This window comes from Phoca vitulina, unplaced genomic scaffold, assembly GCF_004348235.1.
Source record: "Phoca vitulina isolate PV1807 unplaced genomic scaffold, GSC_HSeal_1.0 scaffold3, whole genome shotgun sequence".
Lineage (NCBI taxonomy): Eukaryota > Metazoa > Chordata > Mammalia > Carnivora > Phocidae > Phoca > Phoca vitulina.
In genome coordinates, this window is record NW_022589706.1 from 87183316 (window position 1) to 87199900 (window position 16585).

At 37.5% G+C, this 16585-nt stretch overlaps 1 protein-coding gene across 1 annotated transcript in view; it reads right to left on the reverse strand.

Annotated features, from left to right (window-relative positions):
• The window catches only part of ZGRF1 (zinc finger GRF-type containing 1), a 96975-nt gene that overhangs the window by 51436 nt on the left and 28954 nt on the right, over positions 1-16585 (reverse strand). The window contains exons 8-12 of the mRNA XM_032401119.1: positions 15593-15643; positions 12335-12415; positions 10333-10518; positions 3222-3324; positions 3033-3130 (exon numbers count right to left, since the gene is read on the reverse strand). Coding sequence (XP_032257010.1) covers positions 3033-3130; positions 3222-3324; positions 10333-10518; positions 12335-12415; positions 15593-15643 — 519 coding nt within the window. The remainder of the gene's footprint in view (positions 1-3032; positions 3131-3221; positions 3325-10332; positions 10519-12334; positions 12416-15592; positions 15644-16585) is intronic.

Below are 16585 nucleotides of genomic sequence, written 5' to 3' on the forward strand. Positions count from 1 at the left end.
TCATTCATTCATTCATTCATTCATTCATTCATTCATTCCAGGGCTACCTCCTTGCTGTTCTACAAATTGGCCAGCATTCCACTGCCTCAAAACCTCTCTACTTACTATTCCTTGTGCCTGGAATGCTCTCCCTCCAGATATCTGCATGGCATGTGTGTGCTCTCCCTTCCTCTCTCTCCTTCTAGATCTTTACTCCAGTGTCATTTTATTAGAGGCCCTATTTTACCTATAAAATAGAACTCTATCCCCTTTACACAGCTTTATTGTTCTCCATAGCACTTAAAACCCTCTGAGGTACTATATACTTGCTTATTGTCTGTTTCCTTTCATTAGAATGCAAGTTCCAGGAAAGCAGATCTTTGCCTGGTTTATTCACAGGCCTATCTCTAGCATGTACAACAGTGTAACACACAATAGTTGCTCAAAAAATATTTGAGGAATGAGTGACTGATTGACTAAATATGCTAATCTTTTTAAGGAGTTTTCCGCATCTACAGTCACTACTTCTCACTTCTCATTTACTATTAAATATACTCTAAACTGGTTTCTACCCTCACTATTTCACTGAAACTGCTCTTACCAAAGTCACCGATGACCTCCAAGTTGCCAAATGAACAGTTTCTTTCACTTTACAACAATAAGTGACATAACTAGCCCTCTCCACCTCCCAATTCTTGAGAATGGGATATAACATTCTCCTTTCTCTACACACTCTTGAAATGAACCCCTCCATTCTCAGTACTTTAAACTTTGCTATGTGCAAATGACCACACAAACTTCTCTGAACCAGACCCAGGTACCCAACTTCTAATTTCCTATCTCTACTTGACTGACTCACGGGCATTCCTTGTCTGTGTCTGTATATTCACCAAACATGCTTCTCCCTGCTGTGGACTGAAATGTGTCCCCCACAAATTCATATGTTGAAGTTTTAACCCCCAATGTAACTGTATTGGGAGATAGGGCCTCTAAGAGATAACAAAGTGTAAATGATAAAGGAGGTCATCATAAGAGTGGGGCCCTGATATGACAGAATTGGTGTCCTTATAAAAAGAGAGCTTGCATTCACTTGCTCTCTTTCTCTCCACATGTACACACCTAGGAAAGGCCCTGTCAGGATATAATGAGAAGGTAACCATCATAAAGAGAATCCTCATCAGAAACCAAATTAGCCAAAGCCTTGATCTTGGACTTCTAGCCTCCAGAACTATGACAAAATAAATTTCTGTTGTTTATGAGACCCATCCCGTGGTATTTTGTTCTGGCAATCTCAGCTCCTCCATCTTACTCCACTCAGTGAAAACCACCTCAGTCTACACAACTGTTAAGTCAGACAGCCAGGAATCTTTCTTCTCCATTTTTCTTCACCCTACTATCTATATTCAATCCAGCAACATCCATGCTTCTAACTCCTTTCACTGCCACAATCCCTACCTGCAAGTCCTTATAATTCAAGGCTCTTCTTAACTGGTTTCCACCAGCAGCGCCCACTAAACCCATCTTCCATAGAGCAGCCAGCAAAACCTTTTAAAAAGGTAAATTAAGTCATGTGACTTTCTGCTGAAAACGCTTCATGGATTTCCCAGTGGAACATAGAGTACTATCAAAATTCTTAACCTCGACTGCAAGACTGTGTATCTGGTCCTGCTCACTTTTCCAATCTCTAAGTACCACTTTTCCTTTCACTCACTACAATCCCGTTACTTTGGTTTTCTTCCACTTTCTCAAGCTCACTCAACTTTTTCCAATCTCACAGTATTTACACTTGCAGTTTCTTTGCAAGGTATGTTCTTCTCCTCACTGCTGCCATAGCTGGAGAAGCCTTCCTAATTACCCATAAAGTAGATTCCCCTATAATTTCAGAGTACTTTGACAGCTTTCCTACATAGCAATTATTTCAATTTATTTGTTTGCTTGTTCTCTTGATTAACATCTCTCTCCCTCCTTTAAACGTCTCAACCTCTTTCTCCTTGGCCTTTAAAGACAGGGATCAGGGGCACCTGGGTGACTCAGTCAGTTGAGCATCCAACTCTTAATTTCGGCTCCAATCATGATCTCAGGGTCATGAGATCGAGTCCAGCTCAGCTCTGCACTCAGCCAGAGTCTGCTTGACATTCTCTCCCTCTCCCTCTGCTCCTCCCTCCACTCACTTGCTCTAAATAAATTAATAAGTAAAATCTTAAAAAAAAAAAAAAAAAAGGGAGATCATACCTGTTTTGTCCATTACTCTATACCCAAGTCTTACAAGTTCTGACCTACACAGGGCATTCAGTATTGTTGAATTGCTATTTATACATGAATTTTATATTTCCACAGTAAAATTTCATAGTCTATTTCACACATGTTCCACACATTTCCAATTAAGATTATACCTAGGCATTGTATATCATTTGTTACTATTGTCGGGATTCTTTTTCTATTATATATTCTAACTGGTATAGGAAGGCATTTAACATTTCAAGTTTATCTTATCTTCAGCTACCTTACAAAATTCTTCTTAAACTTCTCATTTTTAATTGATTCTTCTATTTCTTCCTCTCTAATTATGTATGCCTCTCTTATCATGTCATATTAGAAAATTCACAACACCTTTGAGTAATGATAGCAGTCATCCACATTTTATTATTTATTCTAACAAATTACACTGCTGTTTTATCACTAAAATAATGTTGGCTGGTTATTGATAAATTTCTTGATCGTGTTAAAAAAAAAATCCAAAGATTTTTATTTTTAGTTTTTGCTGGACTCATTTCTTCTAAGATTACCAAGACTTGTTTTTAAAGACTTATTTGAGAGAGAGAGAGCATGCATAAGCAGGGGGAGAGGTGGCAGGAGGGGAGAGAGAGAGAGAAAGAATCTCTAGCAGACTCCCTGCTGAGTGCAGAGCCTGACTCGGGCTCGATCCCAGGACCCTGAGATCATGACCTGAGCCAAAATCAAGAGGCGGCCACTTAACTGACTAAGCCACCCAGGCATCCCAAGATTACCAAGATTTTTTACTCTCAACCATTAAAATTCTCCTTACATTATACCTTATTTGCTTCCCATGAAGTCTTCTCTGCTGATTTACAATTGTAATCCAAATAGTGATATGAACATTCTGAATTTTTAGGAGAGAAATCTAAAATAACTGTGGAGAAGAAAAAAAGCATGGATTTTTACATAACAGTTTGTTCAATGTCAAATAACTTTTAATGTTATATTTTACTTAATTTACTTACAGTCATTTTCAATTGAGTCCTTATTACACTCAGCTCTCACTTGAAAATTATCTTCAATATTAAAGCTAATACCTCCTTTTGGAAAGTTTTCTTCATTTGGGAACTAGAAAACAGAGATCCATTTATCAGTTTATTTAGTAAAAAGAAAAAGTGTGTGTACACATCTGTATCTTTATCTACCTCCCTATATATACACACACACATAGTCCATGGTATAACTTGAGACACAGAGGAACACAAGCAATATGTTATGAAGCCAATTCTATTCAGGGAAAGCAGAGTACATTACATATCATCAATTCTTATGATTCACATTTCTTATATCTTAACATCATTGAAATAAGAGATGAACCCTAACAGTCATAACATTGTCACATCTCTAGAGCACAGGCAACAGTCTTAACATAGCTGGCATTGCTGTGCAAGTGAAATCATGTGCAAGTTAGTCATACTGTTCATATAATAATCACTTAAGTATGAGTTTGCATTAACATCACACATTATGTAATTTTGCTGTTTAAATGTCTTCAAAAGGATAACATTATCATTTGCCATTGAACAAAAAAGTATTGTGTTCACAGAAGGGCAAGGAAGCAAAGCAGTGTGATATATCATAAAAAATCTACACCCAGGGGCGCCTGGGTGGCTCAGTTGGTTAAGCGACTGCCTTCGGCTCAGGTCATGATCCTGGAGTCCTGAGATCGAGTCCCACGTCGGGCTCCCTGCTCAGCGGGGGGTCTGCTTCTCCCTCTGACCCTCTTCCCTCTCATGCTCTCTGTCTCTCATTCTCTCTCTCAAATAAATAAATAAAATCTTTAAAAAAAAAATCTACACCCAAATCAATCCAAGACTTCTTACAACAAATATAACATCAAAAATCTAAGTGAAAGTGAAAAAGCTCTAGAGCTCTGTTTCACAACATTGTAAATATACTTCGCATGACTTAACTGTACACATAAAAATAGGTAAGATTGTAAATTTTGATTTTTTTTTACCACAATAAAAAAGTTTTCTTTGTTTTTGTTTTTTTAAGTAGGCTCCACACCAAGCGCAGAACCCAACATGAGGCTCAAATGCACAACCCTGAGATCAAGACCTGAGCTGAGACCAAGCATCAGATGCTTAACCAACTGAGCCACCCAGGCGCCCCACCACAATAAGGAAGTTTTTAATAAAAAAATCGAAGTGATAAAGCATTGCATAATGTTAACTGCTCTTCTTCCTTAGTGGTATATAATGGTGCTTCTTTTAATCAGTGATAGTACCTGGGAATTTGATGAAATACAGAATATATTCTAAGGGTCAGAGACTACTATTGAAATCTGCCACACTTATACCAAAAAGCTCTTCTCTCCTTAGGTAAGCCTGGTCATTTTGCCTTAAAATATATCTTATAAACTCATGATATAAAACATGACCATAGTGATGTATGCAATAATAATTAGAAATAAAACAAATGGACACAAATTTTTTTTCAATATGAGTACTTCTCTAATCTATTCTCTTCAAAAAACCACAGAAAATAGGGGTGCCTGTGTGGCTCAGTTGGTTGAACGTCCATCCAACTCTTGGTTTCAGCTCGGGTCAGGATCTCAGGGTTGTGGAACCAAGCCCCGTGATGGGCTGGGTGCTCAGCACAGAGTCCACTTGGGATTCTCTCCCTTTCCTTCTCTCCCCCTGTCTGACCCCTCCACTACATGCACAGGCTCTCTCTCTCTCATAAATAAAATCTTTAAAAAAAACACACAGGAAATAAGACATAGAAACATCTTTTATCTTTGATAAAACTAAGAAACAATGGTAACCCTTAATTACAATATAATATTAAGAGGATGGGGAAGAATATAGGCTTGGTTAAGATGGAAGAAAGTTAAACCAAAGTACCTACTACAGGGGGGCCTAATAAGAAGTAAACTGATTTACCCTTATAGCCATGGAAAACACTTAGAAACCATGGCATTCTCAGGGGATCCTCAGCAGAAAAAGTAGGCTATAGTAGATTGAAAACATTTGATAAAAGTTCTAGAAAGAAAAACCAAGAAAATAGTGGGGAAGAAACTACCAAAAAAAAAAATTTTGAGAAAAAATTTTTAGGGGCACCTGGGTGGCACAATTGCTTAAGTGTCTGACTCTTGGTATTGGTTCAGGTCGTGATCTCAGGGTTGTGAGACTGAGCCACCCTGTTGGGCTCCTTGCTCAGCGCACAGTCTGCTTGAGATTTTCTCTCCCTCTCCCTGCTCCTCCTGCTTGTGCACTCACTCTCTCTGAAATAAATAAATAAATCTTTAAAAAAAAAATAAAAAATAAAAATTTTTTTATAAGACTGGTGGACTTGTATGTGCAGGATGAAAAGATTCACTGAATGTCCAGTATCAATTCGAGATATAGGGAACCAATCTAGGACATGGGCAAAGGTCATTCTTAAAATGTCAACTATACACAGGGCACCTGGGTGGCTCAGATGGTTAAGCGTCTGCCTTCAGCTCAGGTCATGATCTCGGGGTCCTGGGATCGAGTCCCTCATCGGGCTCCTTGCTCAGTGGGGAGCCTGCTTCTACCTCTGCCTGCCACTCCCCCTGCTTGTGCTCTCCCTCTCTCTCTGGCAAATAAATAAATAAAATCTTAAAAAAAAAGAGATGTCAACTATACAGTGCAGATTGGAACAGATGGATGGAGGACCTAGGAAAGAGGTCCTAAGGAAAAAAAAATGGAGTTAACAAAGATTATCTAATAAGTTTGTGTGGATTCCTATATTGAAAAGTACTTTATAAACTTTTGGAGCATGTGAAAAATCTTTAGCCTGATATTCAAAGAACACTAAGCAAAGTTTAAAAAACGAGGCAATTAGAAACAAGAAAAAAACCCCAAAATTATAAAAGAAATAAAATGTAACCATAGTATATTAATTGGCTCAGCTGTGAAAAATATTAAAACACTGGGGCACCTGGGTGGCTCAGTCGTTGAGCATCTGCCTTTGGCTCAGGTCATGATCCCAGGGTCCTGGGATCAAGCCCCGCATCAAGCTCCCTGCTCACTGGGAAGCCTGCTTCTCCCTCTCCCACTCCCCCTGCTTGTGTTACTGCTCTTGCTGTCTTTCTCTCTGTCAAATAAATAAAAATCTTTATTAAAAAAATATTAAGGGGCGCCTGGGTGGCTCAGTCGTTAAGTGTCTGCCTTCGGCTCAGGTCATGATCCCAGAGTCCTGGGATTGAGCCCCGCGTCAGGCTCCCCACTTGGCGGGAAGCCTGCTTCTCCCTTTCCCCCTCCCCCTGCTTGTGTTCCCTCTCTCACTGTGTCTCTGTCAAATAAATAAATAAAATCTTTTAAAAAAAATTAAAACATTTATAATAATAAAAATGTTGAATACCTCTTTATCTAAAAATTATGACATAGCTATAATAGGAATCTAAGAGAATATAAAGAAGGAACTCAGAAATAACTTATTTTAATTAATGTAGCCACTATAATCATTAGATCTTACTAAAGATAGTGTAAAACCACGATAATAGTTAATAAAAGCAACAAAATTTATTAATAAGAAGCACTAAATGAAAACTTAAGGATTCTGGCTCCAGAAACCATGAAAGAAAGCCCTGATAGATCTGATTACATAAACATTAAAACTGTATTTCTGCAAAAAATCTGAGTCAAAACATTAATACATTAGGAAAAATGACAAATGGTTAATTTTCTCAATATAAAAAGAATTCCTACAAATCAAATATATGAATAACAAAGACCCTGTAATGCCAAAACTGTAAAACATTACTGAGAAAATTTTAAGATCAAAAGATCAAAATAGAAAGATATTTTATTACAATATTGAAACGTATCAATAAAATATTCTAAAAATGTTAATTTTCTCCAAGATTTATATATACAATGAGGGGCGCCTGGCTGGCTCAGTCAGTAGAGCATGTGACTCTTGATTCACAGTTGTGACTTCAAGCCCCACGCTGGATGTAGAGATTACTTAAAAATAAGATCTTAAAAAAAAAAAAAAAAGATATATACACAATGAAATTCCAGTCAAATTCCTAGCATGGTTATATACATGGTGGAAATTGTTAAGCTTATTCTAAATGTATATGGAAACACAAAAAGCTAAAAAGAACAAGGTGAAAAGATTTAGAGATACATGAAAACACATTCTTTATAAGACATGAAGACTTTTAAAACTACAGACCAGTGAATCAGAATAGAAACCAAAACTAGACTCAAAATACATGAATACCTGATTTATGGCAAAGGGGGCAAGGCAAAGGAATGGAGAGAAGACAGCCTTTTCAATAAACAGTGCTTGGTCAAATGGATGTCCAAATGGGAAAAATATGAAACTTTATCTGTACCTCAACATAAAAAAATCAATTACTGGTTAATTGTACATCAAGGTGTGAAAGGCAAAATAATAAAGCTTCTACAAGATAATATGAGAGAATATCTTCATGATCTCCAGGTAGAGAAAGATTTCTTAAGACAAAAAAAGTACTGATCATAAAGGAAACAAGAGATAAACTGTTATTATGTTAAAAATTATAAACTTCTATTCATTAAAAAGCATCATTAAGAGTGAAAGACAGACAAATGTAGGGATCCGAAGGGGTACGTGCACCCCAATGTTTATAGTGGCAATGTCCACAATAGCCAAACTGTGGAAAGAGCCAAGATGTCCATCGACACATGAATGGATAAAGAAGAGGTGGTATATATATACAATGGAATATTATGCAGCCATCAAAAGGAATGAAATCTTGCCTTTTGCAACGACGTGGATAGAACTGGAGAGTGTTATGCTGAGCAAAATAAGTCAATCAGAGAAAGACATATATCATATGACCTCACTGATATGAGGAATTCTTAATCTCAGGAAACAAACTGAGGGTTGCTGGAGTGGTGGGGGGTGGGAGGGATGGGGCGGCTGGGTGATAGACACTGGGGAGGGTATGTGCTATGGTGAGCACTGTGAATTGTGCAAGACTGTTGAATCACAGATCTGTACCTCTGAAAGAAATAATACGTTATATGTTAAAAAAAAAAAAGAAGAAGATAGCAGGAGGGAAAGAATGAAGGGGGGGAAATGGGAGGGGGAGATGAACCATGAGAGATGATGGACTGTGAAAAACAAATGAGGGTTTCTAGAGGGGAGGGGGGTGGGAGGATGGGTTAGCCTGGCAATGGGTATTAAAGAGGGCACGTTCTGCATGGAGCACTGGGTGTTATACGCAAATAATGAATTATGGAACACTACATCAAAAACTAATGATGTAATGTATGGTGATTAACATAACATAGTAATTAAAAAAAATGTTGAAAATAAAAAAAAGAGTGAAAGAGAGTCAGGGAAGATATCTGCAAAGTATACAACTGACAATGAGTATATATCCATTATATAAAGAATTCCAAAAATTAATTAGAAAGATAAACACATCAATGAAAAACTAAGAAGGGGTGGGCGCCTGGGTGGTTCAGCTGGTTAAGTGTCCAACTCTTGATTTTGGCTCAGGTCATGATCTTGGGGTCCTGAAATCGAGCCCCGTGTTGGGCTCCTCCAAGCTAACAAGGGAGTCTGCTTTTCTCCCTCTACCCCTCCCCTATATGTGCACGTGTGTGCATGCGTTCTCTCTCAAATAAATATTTTTTTAAAAAACTGAGGAAGAAACCTGAACAAATACTTCATCCCCAAAGAGAATACAGAGAAGGCCAATAAGCATACAAAAAGGTCCTAACCTCATTATTAGGCAGGAAAATGCAAACTAAAACCACAATGAAATACCACTACATATCTACCAGAATAGCTAAAATTCAAATCAAAAACTTTCAGCACCAAGCGCTGATGAAGATATAGAGTAATGGGAACTCTTACATACTTCTGATAGAAATGTTAACTATAATAACCATTTTTGGAAAGCAGTTTGGCATTATATACTAAAAGTAAATATACACATACCCGGTGACTCAATAATCCCACTCCAATGTAGTATAACTGACAGAAACATGTCATGTGTGTACATGTTCATGACAGCACATGAACATTCATATCAGCATTATCGGTAATAGGCCCCAAATGCAAATGACTGAAAAATGGATAATTGGAGCGTATTCATACAGTGGAATAGTACACCAGCAATAAAAATGAATAAACTACAGACACAGGCAACTACATGGATGAATTTCAAAACTGCAATGTTGAACAAAAAGAACCAGACACAAAAAATACATTCTGTATTACTCTATTTACATCAAGTTTTAAAAGCAAAACTAGGGCACATGAGTGGCTCACTCAGTTAAGAGTCTGCCTTCAGCTCAGGTCACGATCTCGGGGACCTGGGAGGGAGCCCCGCATCAGGCTCCCTGTTCAGTGGGGAGTCTTCTTCTCCCTCTCCCCCTGCTCGTGCTCTCTCTTTCTCACTTGCTCACTCTCTCTCTCAAATAAATAAAATCTTAATAAAAGCAAAACTAATATATGGTATTGTAAGTCAAGATAGTGGTTATCTTTGGAGGGAATAGAAAGGGATAGTGGCTGAAAGGGGGCCAGGGGACTTCTGGGATGCTGGTAATGTTCTATTTCTTAAGAGTGGAGGTTACACGAGTGTGTTCACTTTGTGGTAATTACTGAGCTGTGTACTTATGGTCTGTGCACTTATTTTGTATGTGCATTATGCTTTAATAAAAAAGAAAAAAATTGGGGTGCCTGAACCGGTGGCTCAGTCGGTTAAGTGTCTGCCTTCGGCTCAGGTCATGATCCCAGAGTCCTGGGATCAAGTCCCACGTTGGGCTCCCTGCCCAGCAGGGAGCCTGCTTCTCCCTCTCCTCCCTGCTCATGCTCTCTCTCACTATCTCTGTCTCTCTCTCAAATAAATAAATAAAATCTTTAGGAAAAAAAAAGAAAGAAAAAAATGTGAATCTCTTTAACAGACATTGTTTCGAATATATGCATATCATTCTCTTATGACCTCTATTTGGTAACAATTGAGAGGTGCTTGGTGTCAGAGAAGTGGGGATAGGGATAACTTCTATTTGTTCAAGGATTTAAATATAATCTCTTCATAAAATTTAGTACTGACATAAAGAAAATGATTTGGCAAGGTGCAACTATAAAAAATATTTTTACCTGCAAGAAATCAATCTGCATACAAGCGCTAGTCAATTTTGGCGTCAATAAACAAGTGTCTGTCATGCGGTTTTCATATTCAATACTATCTGGAAACTGACCGCATTCTAGCTGTGAGCTGTGTCCTCTGACCATCACAGCACTAGTAGCTGATCCTTTCACTTGGTGTCCTTGAAACTCAACAGGCTACAAGTAAATTATTAAAAATGAGTATTGCAATAAATACATATCGATATATAGTCACAATTATATATACACAGGAAATAAATAACAATTTAGCTTTCTATTAAATACTACTTAATGTAAATAATTATAAGTGACAAATACTGAAAACCAGAAAAACTAATTATCCTAACACATGCTAATTATAAAACATAATTCGGGGGCGCCTGGGTGGCTCAGTCGTTAAGCGTCTGCCTTCGGCTCAGGTCATGATCCCAGGGTCCTGGGATCGAGTCCCACATCGGGCTCCCCGCTCGGCAGGAAGCCTGCTTCTCCCTCTCCCACTCCCCCTGCTTGTGTTCCTGCTCTCGCGCTCTCTCTCTCTGTGTCAAATAAATAAAATCTTTAAAAAAAAAAACAAAAAAAACATAATTCGGTTATTGATTTAATTGAATTCAAGTTCAACATTAATAAATATGAATTTTTTATTAGAAGCATAAGAAGTATAATTATAATGGACTAATTAAACCAGAAAGATATAGTTGTTCCTTTCTCTATGCTTCCCCTGTACATTATACAACTTTCCATTATAGACTTACCACATTATACTACAATGAAGTTTCTTTTCATATATACCCTAACTGTACTGTAAGCTCCTTGAGGGAAGAGACCTGTTTGTTTCATCAGGGTATCACGTGCATTTAACACCATGCTTGGCATATTGGAGGCAGTCAATAAACATATGATAATAGGAAGTAAGGGAAGAAATACAGGAAGGATTTTCCTTTGTTCAGGCATTTTGTAAACTATCAGGCTTCACAGAAGAGGGATGGTGGGTTCTCTCCCAGAAGATCTGATCCTATTGCTCTGAGAACAAAGGTCTGAGAATGTGATGCCAATACAGACATGTACTTCAGAGAGGTACTGTGATCTCCTCACAGACCTGATCAGCTTTCAGGCTTCAAATGGCTTTCTCTGCTGCCCCCGTGAGGGTTCTAGGATTTTTATTCCTCACAGGGTGACAAAGCCTACCCAGAAAGTGGAAAATTAAGATTGCTAATAGAGCCAAAGGAATGTAAAGGATGAATTTATTTCTAACTGATAAATTAACAACAAAATTATGATAGTAAATAATCTGAATATTCTTTTATTTTAGGATGAAGATTCTATATCACACATTTGAAAGGAAAATTAAATCTAAAATGTCCCTTATACTTTTGCTGAAAATATCTAAATTTTAAAACATACACATTTCAATTAAAAAAGTCTCAACAGTTAGACTCTATATTTCTGATTTGTTTGATGGGGAATACACATTTTCTACAAGCAAACAGATGCCCTGTTTTCTATGCTTCCACGTAGATCTCTTCTAAAGATCTGTTGAGTTTTAGGAATAGAATCATTATTTATAAAACCCAACTGTTTATATGCTATTTTCCCTCTGAATTTTTGATATGGAGTAGATGGCACTACTTAGAACTTGGGTTATATATACTTCTACAGAAGTAGGACTGGAAGAGGAGATTATAATATGTTCAAGGCTATAAAGATCTTCATTTTGTTCTCGGCAGAACATTCATTATTTATACTTTATTTATCTTCCTGTCCAACCTCTAGGGTATGCATCATATATATGCATGATGCATTATTAGTTCACTAGTAAAGAAAAAGGGCTCAAGATCAAACAAGGGGTAGCAGTCATTAGTTTTTCTTGTTCCTAAAACCAGGTTAATTCATTATGCTCATTGACCTTCTGACCATGAAAACTCTGAGAGTGGTATAAAAAACAGCAGGAAAAGACAGTGGATTAGAAAATCAAAAAGTTGTTCACAAATTTTACCGTAGGGTCACAGGTTTTTCTCTCTAATTGTGTAGTGATAACATCTAGAAAAGCAGTCTCTTCATCTCCCAAGGAAAAGAACTAGAATAAAATATCAATAAGCGTGTTAGCTAGAAGAGTTCTGTAGGCAGCTCATGAGTTTGATGGGAAAATACTCCCAAAACTTAAAGTATGCCATCTGAAAATCTTACTTCTGTATATACATACATATAATAAGCTACATCTAGCAAAGGAGTTCTCCAGCAGATAAGGTACTATGCTAATTAATTTTATTTTTTATTTTATTTTATTTTTTAAAGATTTTATTTATTTATTTGACAGAGAGAGAGAGACAGCGAGAGAGGGAACACAAACAGGGGGAGTGGGAGAGAGAGAAGCAGGCTTCCCGCCGAGCAGGGAGCCCGATGTGCGGCTCAACCCCAGGACCCTGAGATCATGACCTGAGCCGAAGGCAGACGCCTAACGACTGAGCCACCCAGGCACCCCATATGCTAATTAATTTTAAAACTCAGCAATAAAAAATTCTAATTCTAAAATTTTTTTTATTTCTTTATTTTGAGAGAGAGAGAGGGAGGGAACACATGCACACACAGAAGGAAAGGGCAGAGGGAGAGAGAGCATCTTATTTTTTTCAAGATTTTATTTTTTAAAAGACAAAGTGCAAGCGTGCACATGAGTGCGGGGAGGGGCAGAGAGCGAAAGACAAGCAGACTCCCCGCTGAGCAGGCAGCCTGCCCCCGGGGCCTGAGATCGAGACCTGAGCCTAAGGCAGGTGCTTAACCCACTGAGTCACCCAGGTGCCCCAGGAGAGAGAGAGAATCCTGGGCAGAGTCCCCACTAAGCATGGAGCTGGACTTAGGGCTCAATCTCACAACCCTGAGATCATGACCAGAGCTGAAATTAAGAGTCAGATGTTTAACCAACTAAGCCACCCATGCGACGCTAATTCTAAAATTTTAGTTAAATATTTTAACACTAAAAAAAATTGTTGCATTCCTAATAATCTCCATCTAACCTAATATTTAATATTAATGCAGATTATTTAATTCAAAAATTAGTATGAAACCAAAGGAGGAAAAATTGTAAACAGTGTTAACAGTTTATTTAAAGAATGAATCAGAGTACCTGGCTGGCTCAGTCAGTAGAGCATGTGACCCTTTTTTTTTTTTAAGATTTATTTATTTTAGAGAGAGAACAAATGCCAAGGGGAGGGGCAGAGGGAGAAAGAGAGAAAGAATCCTCAAGCAGACTCCCCACTGAGCACTGAGCCTAACACAGGGTTTGATCACGACCTAAACCAAAATCCAGAGTTTGCCGCTTAACTGGCTGCCACCCAGGCGCCCCAGTAGAGCATGTGACTCTTAATCTCAGGATCGTGAGTTCAAGCCCCATGTTGAGCATGGAGCCTACATTACAAATAAAAATAAAATAAATAAAAATAAAATAAACCATTTTCTAGCAACCATAAAAACACAAGCTACAGACAACAGCAACTAGTCATGTTTAGTTAATCAAGTAACTATATAAAATAATCATAATTTCTACTATGAATTAGATAGACTTTAAAAGGAATTTAAACAAGAAAAAAATTTTTATGTATAAAAAATATAGAGAAAAAAATTTCCACAATAGACAGAAGAGGTAAAGTAGCATATTTCTTCAAATAATGATAACCTTCCACTAATAACACAATACATTAGCACATCTGCCAACTACTCTTGAAAACATTCAACTCAAATTTTAGAATTAGGGGCGCCTGGGTTGCTCAGTTGTTAAGCGTCTGCCTTCAGCTCAGGTCATGATCCCAGGGTCCTGGGATCAAGCCCTGCATCGGGCTCCTTGCTCCATGGGAAGCCTGTTTCTCCTTCTCCCACTCCCCGTTTGTGTTCCCTCTCTCACTGTGTCTCTCTCTCTGTCAAACAAATAAATAAAATCTTTAAAAAAAAAAAATTTTAGAATTAGAATTTTCTAATACAGTGAGTTTAAAAACCAATTAGCACAGCACCTTCTCTTCTGCTTTGTTATGTGTAGCTAATTGTAGAAATAAAATTAGCAGAAATAAAAAAACAGTGCCATTAAGTATATCCTCAAAGAGCACCCTAACTTTAAATTTTGGAAGTTTTTCTTTTTTTTTTTAAGATTTTATTTATTTATTTGACAGAGAGACACAGTGAGAGAGGGAACACAAGCAGGGGGAGTGGGAGAGGGAGAAGCAGGCTTCCTGCTGAGCAGGGAGCCTGATGTGGGGCTCGATCCCAGGACCCTGGGATCATGACCTGAGCCGAAGGCAGACGCTTAACGCCTGAGCCACCCTGGCGCCCCTGGAAGTTTTTCTATCACTAATGTACATGAAGAGGTTGCTTCAGAAAGTTATAATATGAAAGGTATTACAAAAATGCAAATATTCTCCTATATTAATGCTAAAAAGATTTAAATAAATTTTTTTTACAAAAGATAAGACCTTTTTAATTCCTGTAAGATTACAACAGATTTTTAAAATACATATATTTATTTTAAATGGCAACTCATAGGCGCACCGGGGTGGCTCAGTTAGTTAAGTGTCTGCCTTCGGCTCAGGTCGTGATCCCAGGGTCCTGGGATCAAGCCCGGCATCGGGCTCCCTGCTCAGTGGGGAGTCTGCTTCTCCCTCTCCCTCTGCTGCTTCCCCTGCTCATGCTCTCGCTCTCTCAAATAAATAAATAAAATCTTAAAAAAATAAAAATAAACGGCAACTCATTCTGGAGAATGATAGTGTTTATTTCCAGTTTATACTTTGTGATAACTGTCCATGAAAGAGTTTAAATCATATTTTTTCAAGTGAAAAAAAGAATTAAGAATGTGATCATTTGTAAGCTAAATAATGCAGTTGCTAATTATGATTTTATACATTTGATCTTATTATATAAGGATGAAAAATGATTGAGCCACCACTATGTGAATTTTACTTGTTTTGTTTTGTTCTTTTTTGGCAACAGAGTTGCAGGTACAGCTATAATAGTCAATGTCAATTCTTGGATTAAGTGATGATTATAAGTTTACAAACTTATTTGTGATAAAAGATTTGTCATTTAACCAAATCCTATTGACCACACAGGCCATTTATACAAGACAGTAGGCTCACCTAAATAAGTATAAAGGGGTAACTAATTACAAATGATATTGAAACTGACAATATAAAATATAAACATAAAACTATATGCCATACCTATATATACAACTACAATTTCTGGCTACTTTATATTTTAAAAATTAACTCACCTGCAAAGACTGAAGTGGTTCACTTGCTTCAACTTCTTTTTCTGTTATAATCTTAGGAACAGAATATTAATATAAGAATAACTAAAAGATACTAGTAAGTTATAAATAAAATATAAATTTCTATTAGACATAAGAAAAAAAGAACACTATCACTAATAATCAAAAGAGCAAAAACTAAATGTTAATTAAACACTATTCTGACTTAGCAAGAATTGAAAATTTTTTTTTTTTTTTTTAAGATTCATTGGGGCACCTGGGTGGTCAAATGGTTAAGCTTCTGCCTTTGGTTCGGGTCATGATCCCAGGGTCCTGGGATGGAGCCCCGCGTTGGGCTCCTGGCTCAGCAGGGAGTCTGCTTCTCCCTCTCCCTCTGCTGTTCCCCCTGCTTATGCTCTCTCTCTCTCTGTCTCTCTCTCTGTCTCAAATGAATAAAATCTTAAAAAAAAAAAAAAAGATTTATTTATTAAAGTGGCAGAGAGAGCGTGAGAGGGAGGGGAGGAGGAGAGGAAAAGAGAGAGAATCTCAAACAGACCTCGCACTGAGCACAGAGCCCAATGCCGGACTTGATCCCACAACCCCAAGATCACAACCCAAGCCGAAATCAAGAGTCAAACGCCCAAGCAACCAAGCCACGCCGGTGCCCCAGAATTGAAAATATCTTAGTACTGGTGATTGTGAAGTGAAATAAATATTCATACTGTAAAGCAGTTAAGATATTTAGATTTGACAGTGTAAATCAAGAAAATTGTTCTTAGCCTTTCAAGTTATCAGTTCCACTTGTGGGACTCAAATCTAAGGAAATAACTTAAAATGTAAACACTGATTTATGTGCAAAAACATTTGCTAAAGTTTTATTTATTTATTTATTTATTTAGAAATAATTTAAATGTTCAAAATAGGGCATTGCTTATCCAAAGCATAGAACATCCACAGGATGGGATGGTAAGTAACCTCTAAAAGATATTTAACTGCTGGTCTGTGGTGAGCCACCAA